General features: G+C 38.5%; 2 protein-coding genes across 3 annotated transcripts in view; both read right to left on the bottom strand.

The window, feature by feature from the left end:
- Positions 1 to 158: 158 nt before the first annotated feature.
- Positions 159 to 4,503, bottom strand: LOC129410392 (uncharacterized). Of its 2 annotated transcripts, none has more exons than XM_055158494.1 (6): positions 4,389 to 4,503; positions 3,452 to 3,813; positions 1,747 to 1,826; positions 1,590 to 1,660; positions 1,253 to 1,343; positions 159 to 1,179 (listed from the first exon to the last, which is right to left on the bottom strand). In XM_055158494.1, the coding sequence occupies exons 2-6, from the start codon at positions 3,803 to 3,805 to the stop codon at positions 1,062 to 1,064; spliced, it is 714 nt and encodes a 237-aa protein (XP_055014469.1). In that variant the 5' UTR covers positions 3,806 to 3,813; positions 4,389 to 4,503; the 3' UTR covers positions 159 to 1,061. The 2 variants fall into 2 exon arrangements, with proteins under 2 accessions (XP_055014469.1, XP_055014462.1); XM_055158487.1 differs by lacking the exon at positions 4,389 to 4,503 and adding an exon at positions 4,004 to 4,326.
- A 26-nt stretch (positions 4,504 to 4,529) lies between these two features.
- ldlrap1b (low density lipoprotein receptor adaptor protein 1b) overlaps positions 4,530 to 19,429 on the bottom strand; it is a 17,059-nt gene continuing 2,159 nt past the window's right edge. The window contains exons 2-9 of the mRNA XM_055155062.1: positions 17,349 to 17,491; positions 16,089 to 16,201; positions 14,635 to 14,749; positions 13,381 to 13,453; positions 9,632 to 9,727; positions 7,998 to 8,131; positions 7,630 to 7,664; positions 4,530 to 6,101 (exon numbers count right to left, since the gene is read on the bottom strand). Of these exons, the coding sequence (XP_055011037.1) occupies positions 5,960 to 6,101; positions 7,630 to 7,664; positions 7,998 to 8,131; positions 9,632 to 9,727; positions 13,381 to 13,453; positions 14,635 to 14,749; positions 16,089 to 16,201; positions 17,349 to 17,491 (851 nt within the window). The 3' untranslated portion in view covers positions 4,530 to 5,959. The remainder of the gene's footprint in view (positions 6,102 to 7,629; positions 7,665 to 7,997; positions 8,132 to 9,631; positions 9,728 to 13,380; positions 13,454 to 14,634; positions 14,750 to 16,088; positions 16,202 to 17,348; positions 17,492 to 19,429) is intronic.

Here is a 19,429-nt window from a genome sequence, read left to right as displayed (position 1 = left end):
ACTTTCCCTCTTATTAGAAGTGTAAGACTTCACATGGCCTCCTTAATAAGAATTATTATTACTATTAAATTAATATGCCTGACTACAGTAGGTGATATAAATTTTAATACTACATTGGATATATCAAACATTCATAAAATACACAAATTCACCTCCAAATGACCCAAACACACATTTAGTAGCAAGTGAGAAAATTGTATCCCTGAATTTATGTACTCTGGATTGTGCAAGAAAGTAATGTATTTATTAATCATTGCATCTATTATTTATAGAAGAGTAAATTTAAAATGTAGTCTTTACATGCGAGTGTATATCAGATGAGTTTTCCATGTCATAGCAAAACTGCCAATAGAGCAGGGGATTGTGTTTTTAATATTTAACCAATCTAGATTTTAAGATGTTAAATACATACTGTATATGTTCTATACAGTATGTATTTAACATACATAATAATATGTATTGAACATATGATTAAATACTAAACTTAACATTCAAAAGTATTCTGACACTTCTTACGTGGTTTTGACATTTGATCCTGAGCTCTATAGATTTAGGACTTGTGTTCATATAAATTCTAAGCAAGTATTAACCACAGACTTGTTTTTTTTGTTTTGTTTTATGTTGAGTGTATACAACAGAGTAGAGACCTGATATCTTACCTTATCTTCTCCTAAACAAACATTTTATTCATTCACTACACAGCATGGAGTGTACAAGTTAACAGTGAAATGTGTATTTTTGTTGTGTACAGCAGTCACTGACTAATGAGGGCTAGCATGGTTTCACCATTATGCACAAGGTTACACAGCTTCAGTTCTGAAGAAAACAGTGTATGCTTCCTTGTGCATGCTTCAATAAAATGATTTTCCACATTAACATTTGGTTTCTTCAATTGAAAATTAAAAATGTAAAGCAACAGGAGAGGGCAACATTATAAGACATTAAAACTACTTTAAACACACATTAAGTGCTTTATGTATAAATTCAAATTCAAAACCAACATGCAGTCTAACAAACATGCAAATATTAATAACATGAAAAATAAAGCAAACAACATTCAGTCAAAGGCTTCTTTTGAACAGTTTGGGTACAGTGGAGAAGCGTTTGAAAGTCAAGTCCAAGCTTTTCTCGTAATCCTCAAGTGTCACTCGGCTTGGTTTAAATCTCTTCACGTAATTTCTATTAACATCAAATGAAAATAAATCAGGTAAAACTGAAGGAAAAAATGTGTCTTAAATTGAAAATGATGTACCTTCTTGTGAGATCTGAGGGATGTTGCCAATGCGGGCCTCGAGAATCTTGGGCTACTTCGGACATGAGACTTAAGAGCTCCCCCATCACATCTGTGAGACAAAAACAGGGCAGCAGATGAGTAAAATGTAGAACCATTTAGGTTTTTTAATGCATTTTAAATTAAATCTTTGAAAAGAACTAATCATGGCAGAAACACACAAGAATTACCGTACAACTAAAATAATAATTTTGCAAAGTCCAACTACAGTAGAAAGGGATCCAAACAGACCACAAACAGACCACATTTCAATACATTCTCAACCATTTATGTCCTAGAATTCACTCAAAGCGTTTACCTTGATTGGAGGGCCTCTCATACATGTGCCTTGTCACAGCATTGAAGTATTTTCTCTTTTCCTCTTCTTCTCTTTAGAGAGAAAATCAGACATACAATAAACTCAAGTATTTTAGATGAAAGCTCAGCATCAAACCAGCAAATAATATAATCGTTACTTTTCCAATCGTTGTCTAACAGCTCCCTCTACTGGAGCAACAGAAACTACAGGCGCTACAGGAACAACCACAGATTTGACCTGAAAAAGAAAATAGTGAATTAATACACCGTATATTCCGGACTATAAGTCGCACCAGCCAAAAAATGCATAATGAAGAAGAAAAAAACATATACAAGACTCACCGGAATATAAGTCGGATGTTTGGGAGAAAATGTATTTTATAAAATCAGAGACCAGGAACAGACATTTTATCTTGAAAGGCAAGTTATAGTAATAACAACAGAACAGAGAAGAACAGAGAAGAACAGAGAAAGAACAGGCTGAATAGGCGTGTGGTATATTAATGTAACATATCAACAGTTATTCAGATAACTATAGTGTAACAGGTTTACCAAACTCTCCATCTCACTCCAGATCACTAAATCCATTGGATTCTTCATCCTTGGTGTTACTTGTGAGCAACTCCATCAACTCTGGCTAAATCTATCCTTTCTTCATTGCTGTTAGAGTCTTCCACTTTTCACCTATTCCTCACAGGTTTCTCACTCACTCCAAACTTTCTTTCTGCTGCTCAATTACAGTTTCAGGCTCCATATTTCACTACTTGCAGCATGGATCTATAATAAAACTTTTATTATAGATCTATGACTTGGAGCAGTTCTTTCTGCAGGAGACATGCGCAGGTGAGCGCCAAGTGACAGTGGTACAGGAGTAAAGTGTGTCAGAAGCATAGACTGTATATGGATAGGATACAGAGCATAGAGCGCCCACTCGTGGCTGTCAGTGTGAAAAAAATATGAATATATAAGTTGCACCTGAGTAAATCGCAGGACCACGCAAAACATGAAACAAAACTTTAAAAGAATCTAATTTCAAAAGCACTTGACAAACACAGTTTTGTTTAGTTTCACAGGTCCTCATTGGTGGAATGTGGCACTTATTGTGAAATTGAATAGAGTAGGGAATTATTATTATTATTTTAAATAAAAAACAGGTTCAATTAATCAAAAGAAAGAACTGGTACTAGGAAATGTCAATGAATTAGCAACATTCTGAAAAAAATAAATAAAAAAATCTGCAGTTTCATAACCCTTTTTTCATTGTTGTTGAATTGAAAATTCACAAGCTTTACAAGCAAGTTCCAGGTTCTCGTGAGAAGTTTTCTGGAAATCTTCTGCCCTGTTTCAACCCTTAGGTAATTACACTAATAAAAATAATTTAATTAAAACTGCCAGATTTTTTCCCCCCTAAATTGCTTCTGCATTTTGGAATTTTTGCATTATTGACAGAGGTATTCTGTTTTAGGACTCAGAGCATTACGTATATATGTACTTCTAAACTTTTTTTTAACTGATCTTTCCCTCATGTCCTCCCTCACCAAACCAAGTCATAATTAGAAACACATGTAAATCTGAGTGAAATATGAAATATGCTCTTCAAGAATTGGTAAAGCCATTGTTGCCAAAGTTGGTGATTATCCTTTTTGTGTTTATCTTAATATGACAACACACCATAATTCTGAACATCTTCAGAGTACTTGCTATATCTTTGTAAAAAGCTCAAAGTCTACACCACCGGTGTCTTTGGAGTGAACTAAACTGCTACTGAGGCAAAACAATAGTTTATAGAAATAGTGCAGTTTGACTTGTAGGGGTCAAAGCTGCTCTTGTAGGATGTCTGGGCAGTGCTTGTAGGGGTCTTACCTGTACTTGCAGAGGGAGGGTCGTCTCCCACTCGCTGCCGTTTATAGATTCTTCCTCCCCACAGACCACAGTGGACTCAAATAAAGGAGAACCAAGTCTGAGATCCTCTGGACTTTGTTGGACCGCATCTCCCTCAAAGGACAGTGAGAAATACCCATCGTCCCCTCTGTCCTGCAGGCACAAGAGGCTGTCCACGTCCTTATCAAAGGGCACGGAGCTCCTCCGGCGGCTCTCCTCTCGAGAGGCCGAGAAACAGCCTTCATCTGGGGAAGTGCACTTGAGTCTCTTTGAGGCTGGCGGAGTGCAGTCATTATTGATCTTTATTTTCAAATTAATGTAGCTTCTTTTGGACATCGCTTTTTCTGAAAGAGGGCAAACAGATTAGTTAAGTAGGCTATTTGAAATCATGTAATTAAATTATTAACACAGGTAGGCCTAGTGTGGGGTAAATGTGGGGCAGCATCGTCACTCGCATTTTAAATCGCAACTTCAACTACATACACAATAATGTAAGGTCTCCGTTTCAAAAATAGTCCACGCTACAAAGATTACCTTTTATCACTTGCGTTTTCATCACGATCTATGGTGAACTTTGAGTAGCTAGTAGCCACGTGAGGCCAAACAAATACAAAACCACTTACGCGTCTTTTAAAAATATAACGTTAAGACAAACTAACAAGCCTTTTATATTTTTATATTTACAGACAAATCCTCCACGGGCTCAGTTTAACTATCTGAGCTTATTTAGACTGTGGCACAAACGAGTTGGCGCGCGTGGAGCTAGCTCTAGTATTTCAATAACAATATACTCTTTTAACAGCAGATCTAATTAACGCTGGCTAAAATATAACATCACTGACTGTGGAATTAATTATTTCAAATATAACTACTGAAAAGTAAGTTATTAAAAGCATATTTATTTTCCAATGTCCATTACCTTTTAAGAGGGCGGAGTGTGGGCCTGGTCTGACCTTAAGGCGCGCAGATTTGAACCATGTTTATATACCACAGGGCTTTCTTTATAGAGGGGGGGGAAAAAAAAAAAAAAACTTTGGCAGAAAAACACTCATGATCCCGATTCGTTTCTAATGAAGTTTATGTAAATAAAATTTAAATAAAATTCATAGATAAACACAAAAAGTCACACTGTCTGTTAGTTATCCCTTGGCGTGAACAAAGTGAATTAATTCAGCAACATAGACCTATAATAGGCAAATAGGGCTGTTAAGTATGAGCTCATCACAACTTGTGTAAAACACATTCAGCAGAAACAGGGTTTTTGAACCTCCAAATTAATTAAATATATTAGAAGACAGTCACACTGACTAACAAATATATAGTATATTTTAAATAACATTTATTGTTTTAGCAATTTTGTAATGGTAAAAAAATGATAATTGTAGGTCTGATGGAAAACATATATTGCCAGTTTTTAAACAGCAAAGCTGTTTAATGTTTATTGTCAACTTCTGCCATGTCCTGTTTATATATGTAATGCTACTGACCTGTTCAGGCCAAATGTCTCCACTGGGAGACAATAAAAGGAACCTGAACTTGAAGAGTGAATGAAGCTGCACTTCCACTGAATCCGGAAGTAGCCAAAGCAAGAGTGATGACCATCGCTTAACAGTCCCATACACAGTGTTCAGACAACAACATAGGTTAACTACATCCCTTTGGCTTATGGTAGGATACATCAACACAAACATACAATGAAAATGTAACGCTTGGTATTATGTAATCAGTTTGGTCTGAAGTTGTTAAACACAAAAGAAAATGGCTGAAAACAGTTAAAATTTAGTGACATCACTCTTTGTTGAGAAGAATGTGCTTTTATAGACCAATGGATGCAGAGTGCAGAGATAGAATTTGCATTAGAAAAAATAGGATTGTCATCTTTGTTTTCATTTGTGTGAATCCCATACAGTTTTTGACCAGTACAAACACACATTATTTAAAGCTCTCAATGCTTGACTGTACGCAGCATTGAATGAGAAACATAGGTAGTAACTTTGTTCTTATTTCTGCTGTGAATCAGACTATCCCTCATAACTCCTTAAGTCTTTCCTTTACATTTGTTATCTAAACAAAATTGTAGCAGCAGTTTTACCCTTTACAGATGCAGTCCATTTTTGTCCTGTGTAACCATGTGCATAATATGCCCTCAATGTAACGCACCAGACAAAAGTACACGCATACCACGTACATGAACATGAAGCACAATAGAAGGAAGAATACACTGACTGTAACAAACATTAAATAAACATGGATTTGGTACAAAAAGGGATCAGGAGTTTGTATTGCTTTGGCGAATTTTGAGAGCAGCCTCTTCATGTTTCCACCACTGGTTCCAACAGCAGAAAATATCAGAGCGCCACCAAGTGGTACCCATGAAACAACTTGGCAGTAAGGCAAGGTGCAGAACCTCAACCAAAAGTCTCCTCTTCCCTCTTCACCAGCTGTGTTTTTGAGCAGTTATTTGAGTCCAATTCTCTTCTGGTGAGGGTCTCACTGTAAGAGCCCAAAGTCTGTCTGTGCTGGGAAGTCCTCTTGGTCCCATTTACCTGGGGACAGGCACTCCTCTGTGTTCAAGTCCTGAGGATTCACCCCAATGTCCAGGACCTGGGGGTTAGTGCGAGACTCAGCGAGTCTGTGGAGACAAGTCAAATTAAGCAGAAACACTCTGGTTAGTTTTTATATAACAAAAGAAAACTAAAGTGATATACATGAAAGTAATTCAGGCTGGAATGTTTTGTGATTGAAGATGGAAGATGTAAATTAGCCACATTAGCTATAATCTTTACATATTTACATTTTTACATGTTTATTAATATGTGCTGTCCCTTTACAAATAAATACAATGAGAAATACGAAATTTCATTCATCAATACTGTTTATCATGAGACGAAAGCAGTTTACAAACACTATATTAAAACAGAGAAAATGGGAAAACTATGCAAATAAAATCAACTCTCTTATAACAAAGTGACATGGTATTCCTGGTGAAAAAAATAAAAACAACAGATGAGCACTGGTGGAGTTCACTACACTTGATGATGTTACCTGAGTAGGACTCAAAGCTATCCAGACTGCGGCTGAGGGTGCAAAGGAAATGCCACAGGTCAGTTCATATCAGAGTCTGCCCAAGTTCATAATGTTTCCCTTTCAAAATCTAAACTAATTAATATTGCACCTTTACAAACGTGATCACTGTAAAATGTCACATTAAATTGTGACCAGCAGATGGCAGTACATCACCACAAGCCAATGCAGAACTCAAGAAAAATATCTTTTCTTCATGCAAGAGAACAAGAAATGTACAATAGATGTGCTGTGATCAAGTGTTTGGGAGATGCACTCAGTGCAATAGGCTTGTAAGCCAACAATGAACTGGTATCTGTTTTTAAACTGCATGTTGTTCAAGAGGCAGCATCTCTGTTAATCAGTGTGAGGCAGATTAACAGCACTGTGGTGTAATTACAGTGTGGCGAGTAGACAAACAACAAGCTCAAAGCAGAACTGAAATGGCCTATTGGTGCTTCATTACCAAGATTGTCATGGCCACAAATGACCAAACACTTAAAATAATGACCAGCTCTAACAAATGTACTGTATAAAGCTGTGACTAAAGTCAAACAGTCTACATAAGTTGTGTTTTAGAAAACCTGAAGCCAATTTCACACAGTGTCAGTCCCTAATGCAAAAAGCATTTTATTATTGTGAAATGTGTTTTAAGATATTAGATAAGTCACAAGATGTAAGTAAACGCAGTATTTGATAGTTTTGTGAGAAAAGGGTGGTGGCGTTTTTTGGCTCAGAGCTCTACCCCAAAACAATCAATCAAACAATCAAACTGAGTCCAATGCATTTTAAAGTTATGGCACAGTCTATATTACTGCTGTGTGTCCTTGAGCACACAGGGGTGAGAGAGCCCATATTAAATCAGTGTGCTGGTAAAGTGAGCTTACAAAAGCAGCATGACTCAGGCTGGGTGTCACCCACCAGGCCCAGTAAAAGAAGCCTGTGTGTAGAGAATGGGACGGCAGCAAGTGGAGGCCAGGGAGAGGCTGTGTTTAGCACAAGAGCTCCCAAACCACAGGAGGCTGTTTCAGCACAACGCCCTGTGTGCACTTGGCACAGCTGCTAGTTTAGGGAGTCAAGCCTTCAATTATTCTCACCTGGAGAAAGCTTCATCCAGCCCATCCTCCAGCTCCTGTTGAACAAAAATATGTTAAGTGAGAACTAAAATGGTCAATTATAGAAAAATTACAAGTTTAAACTTCACTGATTAAAATTTCGGAAGGTATCTGACCAAGACCTTCTGTTGCAGTGTAACCACAGATAAAGTAACTTTGCTCAATAGGCTATTGTGTGGCTAAGCGGAGCTCCAGTCCCTTTAGAGAACCCACTGCCGTGAATACAACAGGTGCCGTACATCACTATAGTCAATTATTCACAGCTCCCCATTTTACAATAGTCCATCATTTGTCTCTTACAGTTTAATCAAGCCTCCACAGCTGAAACTGTGTGGCCAGCCTCTCCTTACCCATACAGTATTGTTGTTCTCGGCGGCGTGACTATGCTCCATGAAGGGATCAGAGTCTGTCAGTGTTGTTCCTGAGTGGACCAGCGCCACATTGGCCCCTTCAGCCAAATCCAGAAGTTTTCCTGTGGCTGCTTCTGCAACAAAACACAAAACTATGGTTTTGGGTCATATATGCATCAATGAGAGACTTTCACATCTCCATTATAGTCAATGACTGTGTACAGCAGCACGACTGAGCATAATTATCAGGAGAAACATTTCAGGTCCCTGCAGTGATCCGGTTGATGGAACAGCGGATCAAAACTGTTTTGAATTGAGTGGCACTGAGTGCATTATTATTAGGGGGGCCGTGTACAATGCTCATATAAAAGTGGGCAGCTCTGGAAACTTTGGCAATCATCTATATTAAGTTCTTGACTAAATGTTTGAGTATAAGGTCTTACAAAATGCAGTGTCTGCAACATAGGAACATTAAACAACTATCAGCCAGTTTGTGCAATTGGGCACTCCCAGTGCAGTACCCTAATGTAACTACAGGGTTACGTGGTGTCTCTATGTGCAGTCACAGCAGAGTCTGGTGCCAGGGGAGAGCTGAAAATATCAGGTCTGGTCTCATGAACATGACTGACTCACCTCCAAGAACGGCACTGATCCTAAGAGCACTACAGAGCAATATTACCATGTAATCTGAGTCTTCAAAGACATGCTTCTGAAAGCTCAACACATGTTCATAGTCACGATAGTTACAATAGAAGCAATAAATAGTGGCCACTGACTGACCCAATTCAAACCAGTTTTTTTATGAGGGAATTTATCCAACTGACTAATTACTGGGATAATACTGAAATGCTGGTTTATTCTCCATCTCTGGGGAGAGATCATCCAACACAAAAAGGTATTGAGTCACTAGTTTAATGCAGCGTCACATCAGATTTAGGAAAATTTGGACCTGAATAAATGCCATCATTCCAATCCAAACTCATATTTCTGTTTTGGCTTCACCAGACAGTTTTAGGGGGAAATTCCAGCATGCCATTTTGTTGTCATTCAAAAGGCAAGCACAGGCATTTACCAACCGTACAATGCAACAGAGAAAGGCTTAAGAGACTTATTGGTGTTCTGAGTAAGAGACTTATCATATCATTTCATGCCACTCAGTCAACAACAAACTGAACCTGAAGGTTTTCTACATCAGTAAACCACAACAACTACATTTATAAGTAGGCCTGGCTTGCATCTTAAGGCCTAGACCTAGAAAATACAATGAGCAATGAGGACACATAACATACTAGCCACCACTGCATACTATACAAAATCACCTAGATGAAGTACAAAATCGCTGTTACATGGTAAAAAAAAAAAAAAAAAAAAAAATATATATATATATATATATATATATATATATATATATATATATATATATATATATATATATATATATATATATATATATATATATATATATGGATACTCATCATTACCATTACTCTCAGAATAACCTAAATATGTCATTTTTTCATCCACATCTCTCTTAAAAGCCAAGGGATGAGCACAAAGCTGGATTTCATAGTCAGCTGATATAGTATATAGGCCAAGATGAATGCTCCCCAAGGCTACAGATATGACCACCTCACCTCCTCCCTTCAGGCTGGACAGGCTGGTCGAGCTCTCCGACTGAGAATGGCTGCCTCCTTCTCCATCAGAACCTGACTTTACACGCTTCTCTTTCTCTGTAACAGACGTGAGAACATAAGGTTAATTATACACAGATTTTCCCAAGACTTGCATCTAGGTTTGGTTAGAAGTTGCTGTCACTATATAAGGATGTGTTTTCATTCTTGATGTTAAAATAAATTAGCAACACTAAATGTGAAGTTGTTTGTCAGTTTAAACCCAGAAAGGAGAAGAGAAACAGTTAAACCCCATTTAAAGAAAAAATAAGTTCTAGGTAATCACAGGAAGTGTAAATAAGACGTAGGTTACATGCAAAGACATCTTCTCATTTTAAGTTAACACGTGATGCTACATGGACATGTAGTGGTAGATTTTATTATGTCATTAAGTAGCAAAAGCATAGTTTATCAGTTTATGGATGGGTTTGGAGTGATGAAAAGTGAGCATCATTGTCATAGTAAAATTAATCTATCGATGTAATATTCAAATATTATATCTGTTGAATAGTAAAAAGTATTCAAACTGGCAAATACAAAATATGACTTCTGATGAGAAATTTAAAATAAAAAAAATAAAAAAGAAACAAATCTGAGCATTTAACTTAGTGATTAGGAGCACACTGCACAATAAACCTCTCATGAGTTTAAAAATATTCCTTTTTGTAATCTCTGCTTCTGTGAGGTGAAGTGCATTGACGCAGCTTTATGAAGCAGCAAGGGGAGTTTCTTTTATCTTTAAAACATTCATTCATCCTGAAGGCAACTAAATGCAAAGCTGTAAAAATACTTTAGGGCACATGGAAGAAAGTGTGAGAATTCCACAAATGGACCAACTGAAACTAGAGATTAGAGTCTATCTCTGAAGACACCTTTGAAACGCCACAGTAAAGAGTCCAAAACGAGAACAACACCTTGTTTCCCCTGGGCCCTGCGCTGTTGTGCTGACGTTACAAACATGTCCCTGGGAGCCTTCATCTCCCCGCGGTCTGCCTCTGCAGCCTGCCGCGCTGCCAAACTCTGCTTAACTTAAGTTAAAGATGCAGCAGTTCAAAGCTGCCAGTGCTGTTTACACAGAATCATTGGTAGACTTCTTATGAATAGCAATGGGAGCTGCATCTAACACAAGAATGTGGGTCAGAATGTGTGGTGGGCTGTGGAGATCTACTGTGGGAGGTGGAAATGAACCTGGAAGATGCAGTGAGAAAAGACTGAGCAGAGGAAGTACAGCAGCCTCTCTCCTCGTTCTATGAAGGCTGGAAAATCTGCAGAGCTGCCATCACTATTCACTGATTTAAACCATGAGTATACAATCAAGTCAGCATCTGTCTAAACCACAAACACAATACTGGGGATAAGAAGCATATACGAGAACCTATTTGGATGGTTTGATATTGTGAAAATATAGTCAAACATAACCACATGAATAATTGTTTAGGAATTCTATAGGCCAGGGAACATTCAAGCAACATCCTATAAGGAAATGGTACTATATCTGATGGCAAAAATCATTATATTGTATTACACAGTAATGTTCCTGCCAGCATGCATTTTAAATCAATCTCAATTGAAGAGTCACAGTCATAGTCATCAATATCAAACTCCAAAAACTAAAATGAAAACAAGATCATAATAAAACAATTTCAGATACAACCAGCGGAGGGTGAAAAACGCTGGAGGAATATTTTCAGAGTGACTAAATGAATGTGCATTTCATGAGACAAAATCAATGGCATCGACAGTGAGGCTCAATCTCACTGTGACACGCGGAACAATTCATATTCTCAGCCAGTTATGCCCCGCCTTCCCTGTGTCTGTGTGTGCCATCTCCGCTGTACCATCCCCCAAACCCCATCTCATCTCCTGCACCCTTCAATAAAATGAGAGAGCACACCGAGGTTGGGGGTGAGGACAGAGTGGGAGCGAGAGGAGGGGGAAGAAAGGTGCCAGGTGCAAAACAAAACAAAAACAAATAATAATCATTCAATCCACAGTTGCCAGTGATGCAGAAGAGGCAGGGGGTTGTCAATGTGAACCCATGTGGAGGAACAGCCCTTTCATGTGTCTATATCAGAATCATACATGCATTAAATTACATGCATGGTTTGCTTAGATTAACAAAATATTAATAGCTGGAGCTTCAAATCTCAGAGGAACTCACCATTCAATACAGTGAATAGGCAACATACAGCATGCCTCACTATATTTATGTCTCTTTAAAACAATAATCAATAATATGCAAATTGAGAACCTACAATATCAACAATAAAAATAAACAAAAATGGCCAGCTGAGTTTTGTGAAATATATTTTAAAAAAAAATCATTCATTAAGAAAAACATAGAAATATCCACATTCAGTCAAACCCCTGCTAATAATAGGTTATAAATGGTTCCTTTTATGTCAAGATCCCACACAACCCTTTGAACGTACAAGTCAAGAGTGCAGGGAGGGAATCCTAGCACTCACGCATCAGAGTCTTACCCTCAACAGAATACAGCGACTGAAGGAAAAGGTTTAATTTTACTGCAAGGAGCCCACCCCTGCCCCAGGCTAACCTCATCTCCCCTCTACACCTCCTCAGTCGATACCTACAGTAGTCTTTAACCATGACTGAGCCTCCTATAATCATGAGGCCGCACTCTTTGGACTGATTTATGTGCCACGTGGGAATAGGGTCATTTCACTGGGTGAGACTTCTTTGTAGTAAAGGAGTAAGGGAAAAAAGATTTATGTTTCTTGGATTTCACATGAGAGTGGGAAGATGCAGAACACAAAGTAATTTTTTCCTTGTTGTCCTAGAAAAGCTGTAAAAGAAACGACCCTGTCTTTTCAATTCCAAACACACATTTACATGGCTGGTGGAAATCAGATAACTAGAACAACAGCAGATAATAATAACAAGAAGTGATGATGGGTGTGTGTTTACATGCGAGAAAGAACACTGCTAATTAATAGAGATGTAACAATAACCGAAATATCGTGATATCGTATTGTCACAAGTTCTCACAATAATATCGTGGACCATCACAATATATCAAGTTACAAGTCTCTTTGCTTAAATTAAAAGTTATGGTGCAGCAATAGCTAAAAAAAGACAGAACTACATAGACGATGATCCTTTGCTCCATTTCAGTGTAGATTACAAGAAGAAATAACAGTTCTAAGCACTTTTAAGTCTTAGTTCTTTGGATTAAGTCTTGTAAAAGGTATTTTAAGAGGAAAAAGCAGGATATTAACAGTTTTGTTAGCCTCCACAAAATATCGCAATAAATATCGTATCCTGAGATGTATATCGTGAAAATATCGTACCGAGAGATTTGGATATCGTTACACCCCTACTAATTAACCAGTGGATTTTAGAGTACCCTACAAATACAAGAGTTTAAAAAAAGTAAATTGTAAATGCGTCTTTCAGTCATTCACATTTTCTCTTTCATTTTTGTCTTGTCTTAATGCCACATTATTTGCCGTCTTTTTGCATAACTTTCCTCCTCAAAACCTGCACATGATCACTCATATCTGATGTAATGGTTAAGTTTCAATAATCTGTTAACTCCAAAGAATATGACTATGATCACATTTTTGGTGAGCATGTACGCACATAGCCAATGTCTACAAAAGGATGTGTACAGAAGGTCTAGAGAATGCAGTGGGGGAGCCTTTCCACTCATCCGTCACACTGCTGTGGTAGTGGGGGGCGACCATGCGTACCTTCTTTGGCAGCCTGCCAGAATTCAAACGCCACTCTGAACGCCTGGGCCACAGTCAGGGTCACCGCCTGCGCCTGTGGGAGAGGACAGGCAACCGTGAGTCAAGTGCTGTGAAGGAATAACGCAAATATCTACAGGAGAGGAAGTACAAGAAGCACAAAGATAAAAAACAGGAAGTGCCCACCAAACAGAAGGAGATGCTTGATGATGTTTAGAGAGAAGGAAGAGGAACCTGTGGCTGCAAGACAAGTTGTTTACGTAATAGTGCGAATCAATGGGACTATGTGCCAGAGCTAAACCAGTGCGGGGAAGGAAGTGAAGGGAGCGGTCGCCTCAGTCAGCAAACCTCTAGGGATGAAGGGAATGCCACAGTGTAATGACAGACACCACCTCCTCTCTACATACTCTTTCTATACTGCTATAATCTCAGAATAGTTATACAATGTTAAATTTTTTCCATCCAAAGAGAAAAATAAGTTCTCTCACATGGGGTATGTATACATCTTATTATTTATTTAGTACCTGAAACACTCAATCAATTACTATCATTTATTTAGTAGTTTGAATCTAGTAGAGAAAATTACATATACAACCAGCTACTTAAAAGATGGAAGCAATTTCTAGCTTTATGTTGTTTTTATGTTTAGAGGCATTTGGCAATAAGTAGCAATCAGAAGGTGAACCATAATAGTCCTATGAGGTTCATTTGGTCTTCCAAATGTTATTGGGTTCTTTTTTCAGACCAAGAGTTTGTTTTTATACCTGACAGTTTGGACTGCTCACTAGCGCTCTTCCTCAGAGTGGTCACGTTGAGTTCAGGTTACAGAAACGTTCCCACAGGACTATAAACCAGGATGAGGGGGCTTTTTTTACTCTCACACACCTGGGATACTGTCCTGAGGAAGTCGGACTACAGGTAGCGCTATCGTCCTGCCTCCATTGGTAGGAAGACAGCACCAAAACCTGTTAAAAGCAGCTGACCGGACACATCACACAACATTACGTGACTCTGAGGAAGAGTGCAAGTGAGCAGTCGAAACTGTCAGGTGTGAAAACAAACTTCTGTAAAAAGAACCTAATAACATAGAAGGTGAAGCAACTACATACTGGATGTGCAATGCCTTGAATCATGAATCAAGCACTTTTAGCTTTGTTTTTTATTATTTTTCTCCAGTTACAATACCCTATGGCAACACTGGTATTCAGATGGATTTAGTTGAGTTTGTTAATAAATGTGATGGAAATACACACTCACCATTTTTTTCTTGGTGCATAGGAAAGCATGGCACTCTAGCGTCTCATTGTGTTGGCTCTGAACGATGTAGGCAAACACTTTGTCGTGCATCTTGTCTGCTGTGCAATAGGATATTCTGTGGAGCATATAGATAAATGCATTCAAGTCACACATTTATAAAGTCATAGCTCACCAACAGAATTGTGTAACAGCTTTAAGCCCTTAAGCTTGCAATCTGATTTGAGGCGCGCACTATTTCCCCAAATGGTTGGAAAAAACACAAATCCTAAACCAGCATCCTTGCCAGCTGGGTAGGCAGGTATGGTATGTGTGACAATATTGTGATCCTGGGCTGAACACGTGTACTGGACATCTGCACGGTTTTAATAACGGTGATAAGTTACTGCCTCTCTCTCCCACCCCGTGCTCTTTAACAGTTGACACACAGAGCTCTAAATTACAGCTGTTAGATTGCCTCCTGAGAATCTAAAAGAACTCGCACAGTTAAAGGTGAGGTCTGCTGTGGCCCCAGACAGTGCAGGCCTGTTGTGATTACATGTGTGGGAGAACCATTCGTCTTGATAGAAAGTCTCAGGTGCAGACAGAGACCTAAACCACATCCTTGCTCACCAATATCTCATCTCTAAATTTACATCCAGTGTGGTTAACCCAGGCCGAAGCAGCATTACACAGTTGGGGAGGGAGACCCAAAGCAAAGGAGGAGGTCCTAATGAGTGTCTACCATCTGTCCTTTCTTTCTCCTTCAAGCTCCAGTGCTGTACATGACTGTGATCAGTGTGTAGAGTCGTGGAATATAACATGATAGTTTGAATAGTTAATTTAATTGACTGGTTTTGATCTTTCAGAAATGTATATTGAGCTGTGAATAATTGGAACAGCGTATGCAAGGAATGCATTAAAAGGGAAAATAAGGAGAAAAACTAAGACGTAAGACAGCCAGCTGTTTTATTTCAATTATAAAAAGCTAATTCAACAGATGGCTTGCGTCAGACAGTCTTTCTACATGACAAGACAAATTCAATTCATTTCTATTAAAAGCCACTTTAAAACGCTAGCTCTATAGTTAGTTTTTTTTTTGTAGAAAATCGCTTATTCTTGATCCATAAAATTGCTCTTGTAAATTTGGAGGTAAAACTATAGCCATTATCATCAGTATTTCCTATCCTGCCTTGTCTTAATGGCGCTATTTGATCTCTCTGACTACACAAATGGCAAAATCCCATCTTCTCTCGACTGAGCAGACTTCTAAATGTGAAATTTAGTCCGTGTCGTTTAACCTCATCTGAAGACCAGTGGAGCTTTTAGCGGCGCAGCTGTATGTCACACCTACTGAGATTATTGATGGTTTGCTAATGATTGGATTCTGTCACAGCATGGCCTTAAAGAACCTTCCTACACTCATCGAAATAACAAGAGTCTGCAATTCTTTTTGAATGAATGGTCAAAATAGGCACCTGTAAATGGAGATGTTTTCAATGAGCTGATTGGAGGCACTGTCGTAAAGGATGATTCCACGAGGTGAGACCGTCAACGTCACCTTCTGGAGTTTTTTCCCACTGGCTTTGGCCTATAGGAAAGAGAAAGAACCTGATCAATAAATGCAGTGTTTTAGGGTTGTCATTACCCTAATACTAAACCAATATTGAAAGCAGAATAGAAACAAAATACTCATTTAAGCAAGTATCAGTACTACAAAATAAATACACAGATTATCAGTGAAAGAGGTGGCATGCATTCAAGTTCCATGGCAAAAGTTTTGTTTGCAGGAGACATTCATGAATACAGTTTTAATGCAATGACACTGAAGATTTACAAAGTGGAACAAAGCAACTAATATTTATTATGACAATTAATTCCTTGTTTAAGCTTGAATCTGACATTTGCCTGGAGAGGGCCACTGGCACCCTGGGTAGGCAATAGATTATGTCTCATCAGAGCTTCTGTCAGTCAGGCAGACAGCCCCATGCCGTCCTCTGGGTCTAACCTGATTATGCACCTCGCTGACAGGTGCAATAACAAGGACTTTTTTTTACTTCTTTTCACAGCTGCAAAGGCCAGATACTGACCAACTTTTCATACACTGACCAATAATTATTTTAAGTTATAGTGGGTTAAGGTGCACTATGTAACTTTTTAACTTTTCGCTATAGAGATGTCATTGCTCTGCCTGGAATGTTTTCACTTTAAAAAGCTCTACCTTTAATTTGTAAAATTACAGGTGGTTTAAAAGCTCAAAAATACCAAGAAAAACAGGCATTCTAACTGAGAGCGGGGTCGCCTCTCCACAACTCTGACTTGTAACTTGGTGTGGTTTGGTCTCCATGAAGATACAAAGGTTTAATGCCATACTGTGAAACATTCCAGACAAAGCAATAACATCTGCACGGAGAAAAGTATTTGAAGAACTCTCCACCAGAAAAGTTACACAATGCACCTTTAAGGTAAGGGATACGAAATCATTTGTTGCAAAAATGTAGCCATATTTTTAGCCTTCTCTAAAATATATTAATACTCACTAACCAGTTCAAAAAGACAAGTCTAATCCAGTGAGGACAAACAGCCAATTATTGACCACATTGTCTATATCGGAGATGGGACTGTTACCGATATCTCTGGAAACCCTCCAGTAACCGATAATCAATCCCTACAGTCTAAGGGAGGCAAGGTGCTGCTTTTTGCCTCTTCATCCTCCATACTCCGCCTCCTCCTCTCACCGTGGCCACTATCCTCTTGACGGCGGCCGCAGACAGCTCCTCTCCCTTGGGCTGCTCCACCATGGTGACCCCCAGGTACTTCAGCTGGAACACCATGCCCTCCAGCAGAGTCTCCCTGGTGTCAGTCCAGTTCTCCGGCAGCTCTGAGCAACACAAACACAGACAGAAAGAGAGAGCCTGTTAGGAAGGTGTTCTGTCAACTGCGTGTCACAGAATCCTGCTTTTACAATGTGCCACTGTAGCATTCAAACATCTGTAATGAGCCAGCTCCACGAGAGAGAGTGTCAGAGAGGGCAAGGGATGGAAAACAGGGGCGCAAGGTTATGATAATGGAAACTGGAGAAAGTTTCTTTCTAAAACAATTCAAAAAGCATCATTAGACATTTTTTGGAGTGCACTGAAAAAAATAAAATAAAATAAAATAAATAAACACAAAAATAATAATAATCACCATCATAAAAATCATAATAATCATAATAATAATAACAACAAGTGCTCATCACCAATACATTCTAGACAAATGGGTATAATAAGCAAGCAGTGTAGTCTGGCTATTGCAAATTCAATTAAGATGAAATGCCACTGAAATAACAAATAACTACACAACAGACACCTTGTCATCCATCACAGTTAGCTATAATTAGTTTAAAGTGGAGACTGTTCAGTATTCATTACAATAATAATCTTTTTAACTGTAAATTAACTAACAATTTTCCAGTAGAACTGCTCAGAGAAAGCTAGGGTCTTTTTAAAACTGTGGAGTGTGACCACAATGATAAACCAATAAAAGTAGTTAAATAAAAACTGCCTTGGGTTTTATTACAGCTTTGATAAAACAAAAATGGAACCAACAAGGTCTACAGTTATTTATTAAAGGCAGAAACAAACTTGGTGGAAGTTGGGGCAGTGGACAGAAGCGTTTACTCAGACCATAAAACTACAGGTTGTTTTTAAAGCTCATAAAAGGTTTTATGGTGTGGCCACTCTGCTGCACGATGAGATGCAGGAGAGAGATCCATTTGTCTTCTTTAGAGGCTCATCAGAAAACCTCCCTGGTCCATTCGTGCCTGTGCGCTCCTCTCAGCTCTTTTAGGATTGAAAAATCTACTATTGGTTATGAGCCATGTGTGCAAAAATAAAGATCTCTTTTATTCCATCTCCCCAAATTGAGGTCTCAAATATCATTAATAAACATGTGCTGCAACTATAACCTAAACACTTCAGTAGTTATTTACAGAAGTTAATTATTTGATTACATACAATAAATATTGAGCCCACAAAAATATTCTAATCAATCATTTGCTGAAAAAAAATGTTGATAAAGTAACTATCATGGATTCTTGTCTTTGTCTATTTGTGAGTTCACAAACTCGCAAGAATCCATCTTGAAAGACTCCTACTGTAAATTAGGCGGGCAGGCAGACCAGTCACAGAACAGCATTGAGGTATGTGTGGAAGCCAAAGGTGAAGTGCCCAAATGAACCAAAACAAACATGGTGATGCCAAGAGATGTACTTCAGCCTATTTCAGCGAAAACACAGACTATTTTGTTTGTGAAAAATGTGCACAAGGTAAGTGCTTTGTGGACAGGGAAGATGTCTGTGCTTTTGAATTTTTGGCTTGTCAGAGTCAAATAATCGTCACGATGTTCCGCGTTTTCCGATCACTTTCACTGAGAGCCTTCCCAGATTGATGTGTAGAACTCGATTTAAAGTGCTGCACTTATCAAACTGGCAGGAGTCAGGTTATATCCCAACAGGCCTACTTTCAATTTTGCAGTCCTAGCTGACATAAAGCATTAACATAATTTAATAAACTAGACATTATTGAGTAAACATTTTTTACCACTTACATATCCCACAAATAGAAGACCTGGGCAGAAGTTCGATGTCATATTAGTTTACAATCCACTCTCATCTGGAACTCATTAAACCTGTTGGAGAATAACCAGTAATAATAGCCCTCTCTCTCTCACCAAACGCAGTGCAGTTTGGGAGCTGTGGTTTTTAATGCACTAAATATATCCCTAACCAACCTGCACTTAAGCAAAGGGCGAGTCCAGATCAGGGTCAAGGTCTCTG

This window comes from Boleophthalmus pectinirostris, unplaced genomic scaffold, assembly GCF_026225935.1.
Source record: "Boleophthalmus pectinirostris isolate CB_2022bp ecotype Guang Dong unplaced genomic scaffold, ASM2622593v1 HiC_scaffold_10, whole genome shotgun sequence".
Classification (NCBI taxonomy): domain Eukaryota; kingdom Metazoa; phylum Chordata; class Actinopteri; order Gobiiformes; family Gobiidae; genus Boleophthalmus; species Boleophthalmus pectinirostris.
This window is presented reverse-complemented; position numbering and strand designations above follow the sequence as displayed.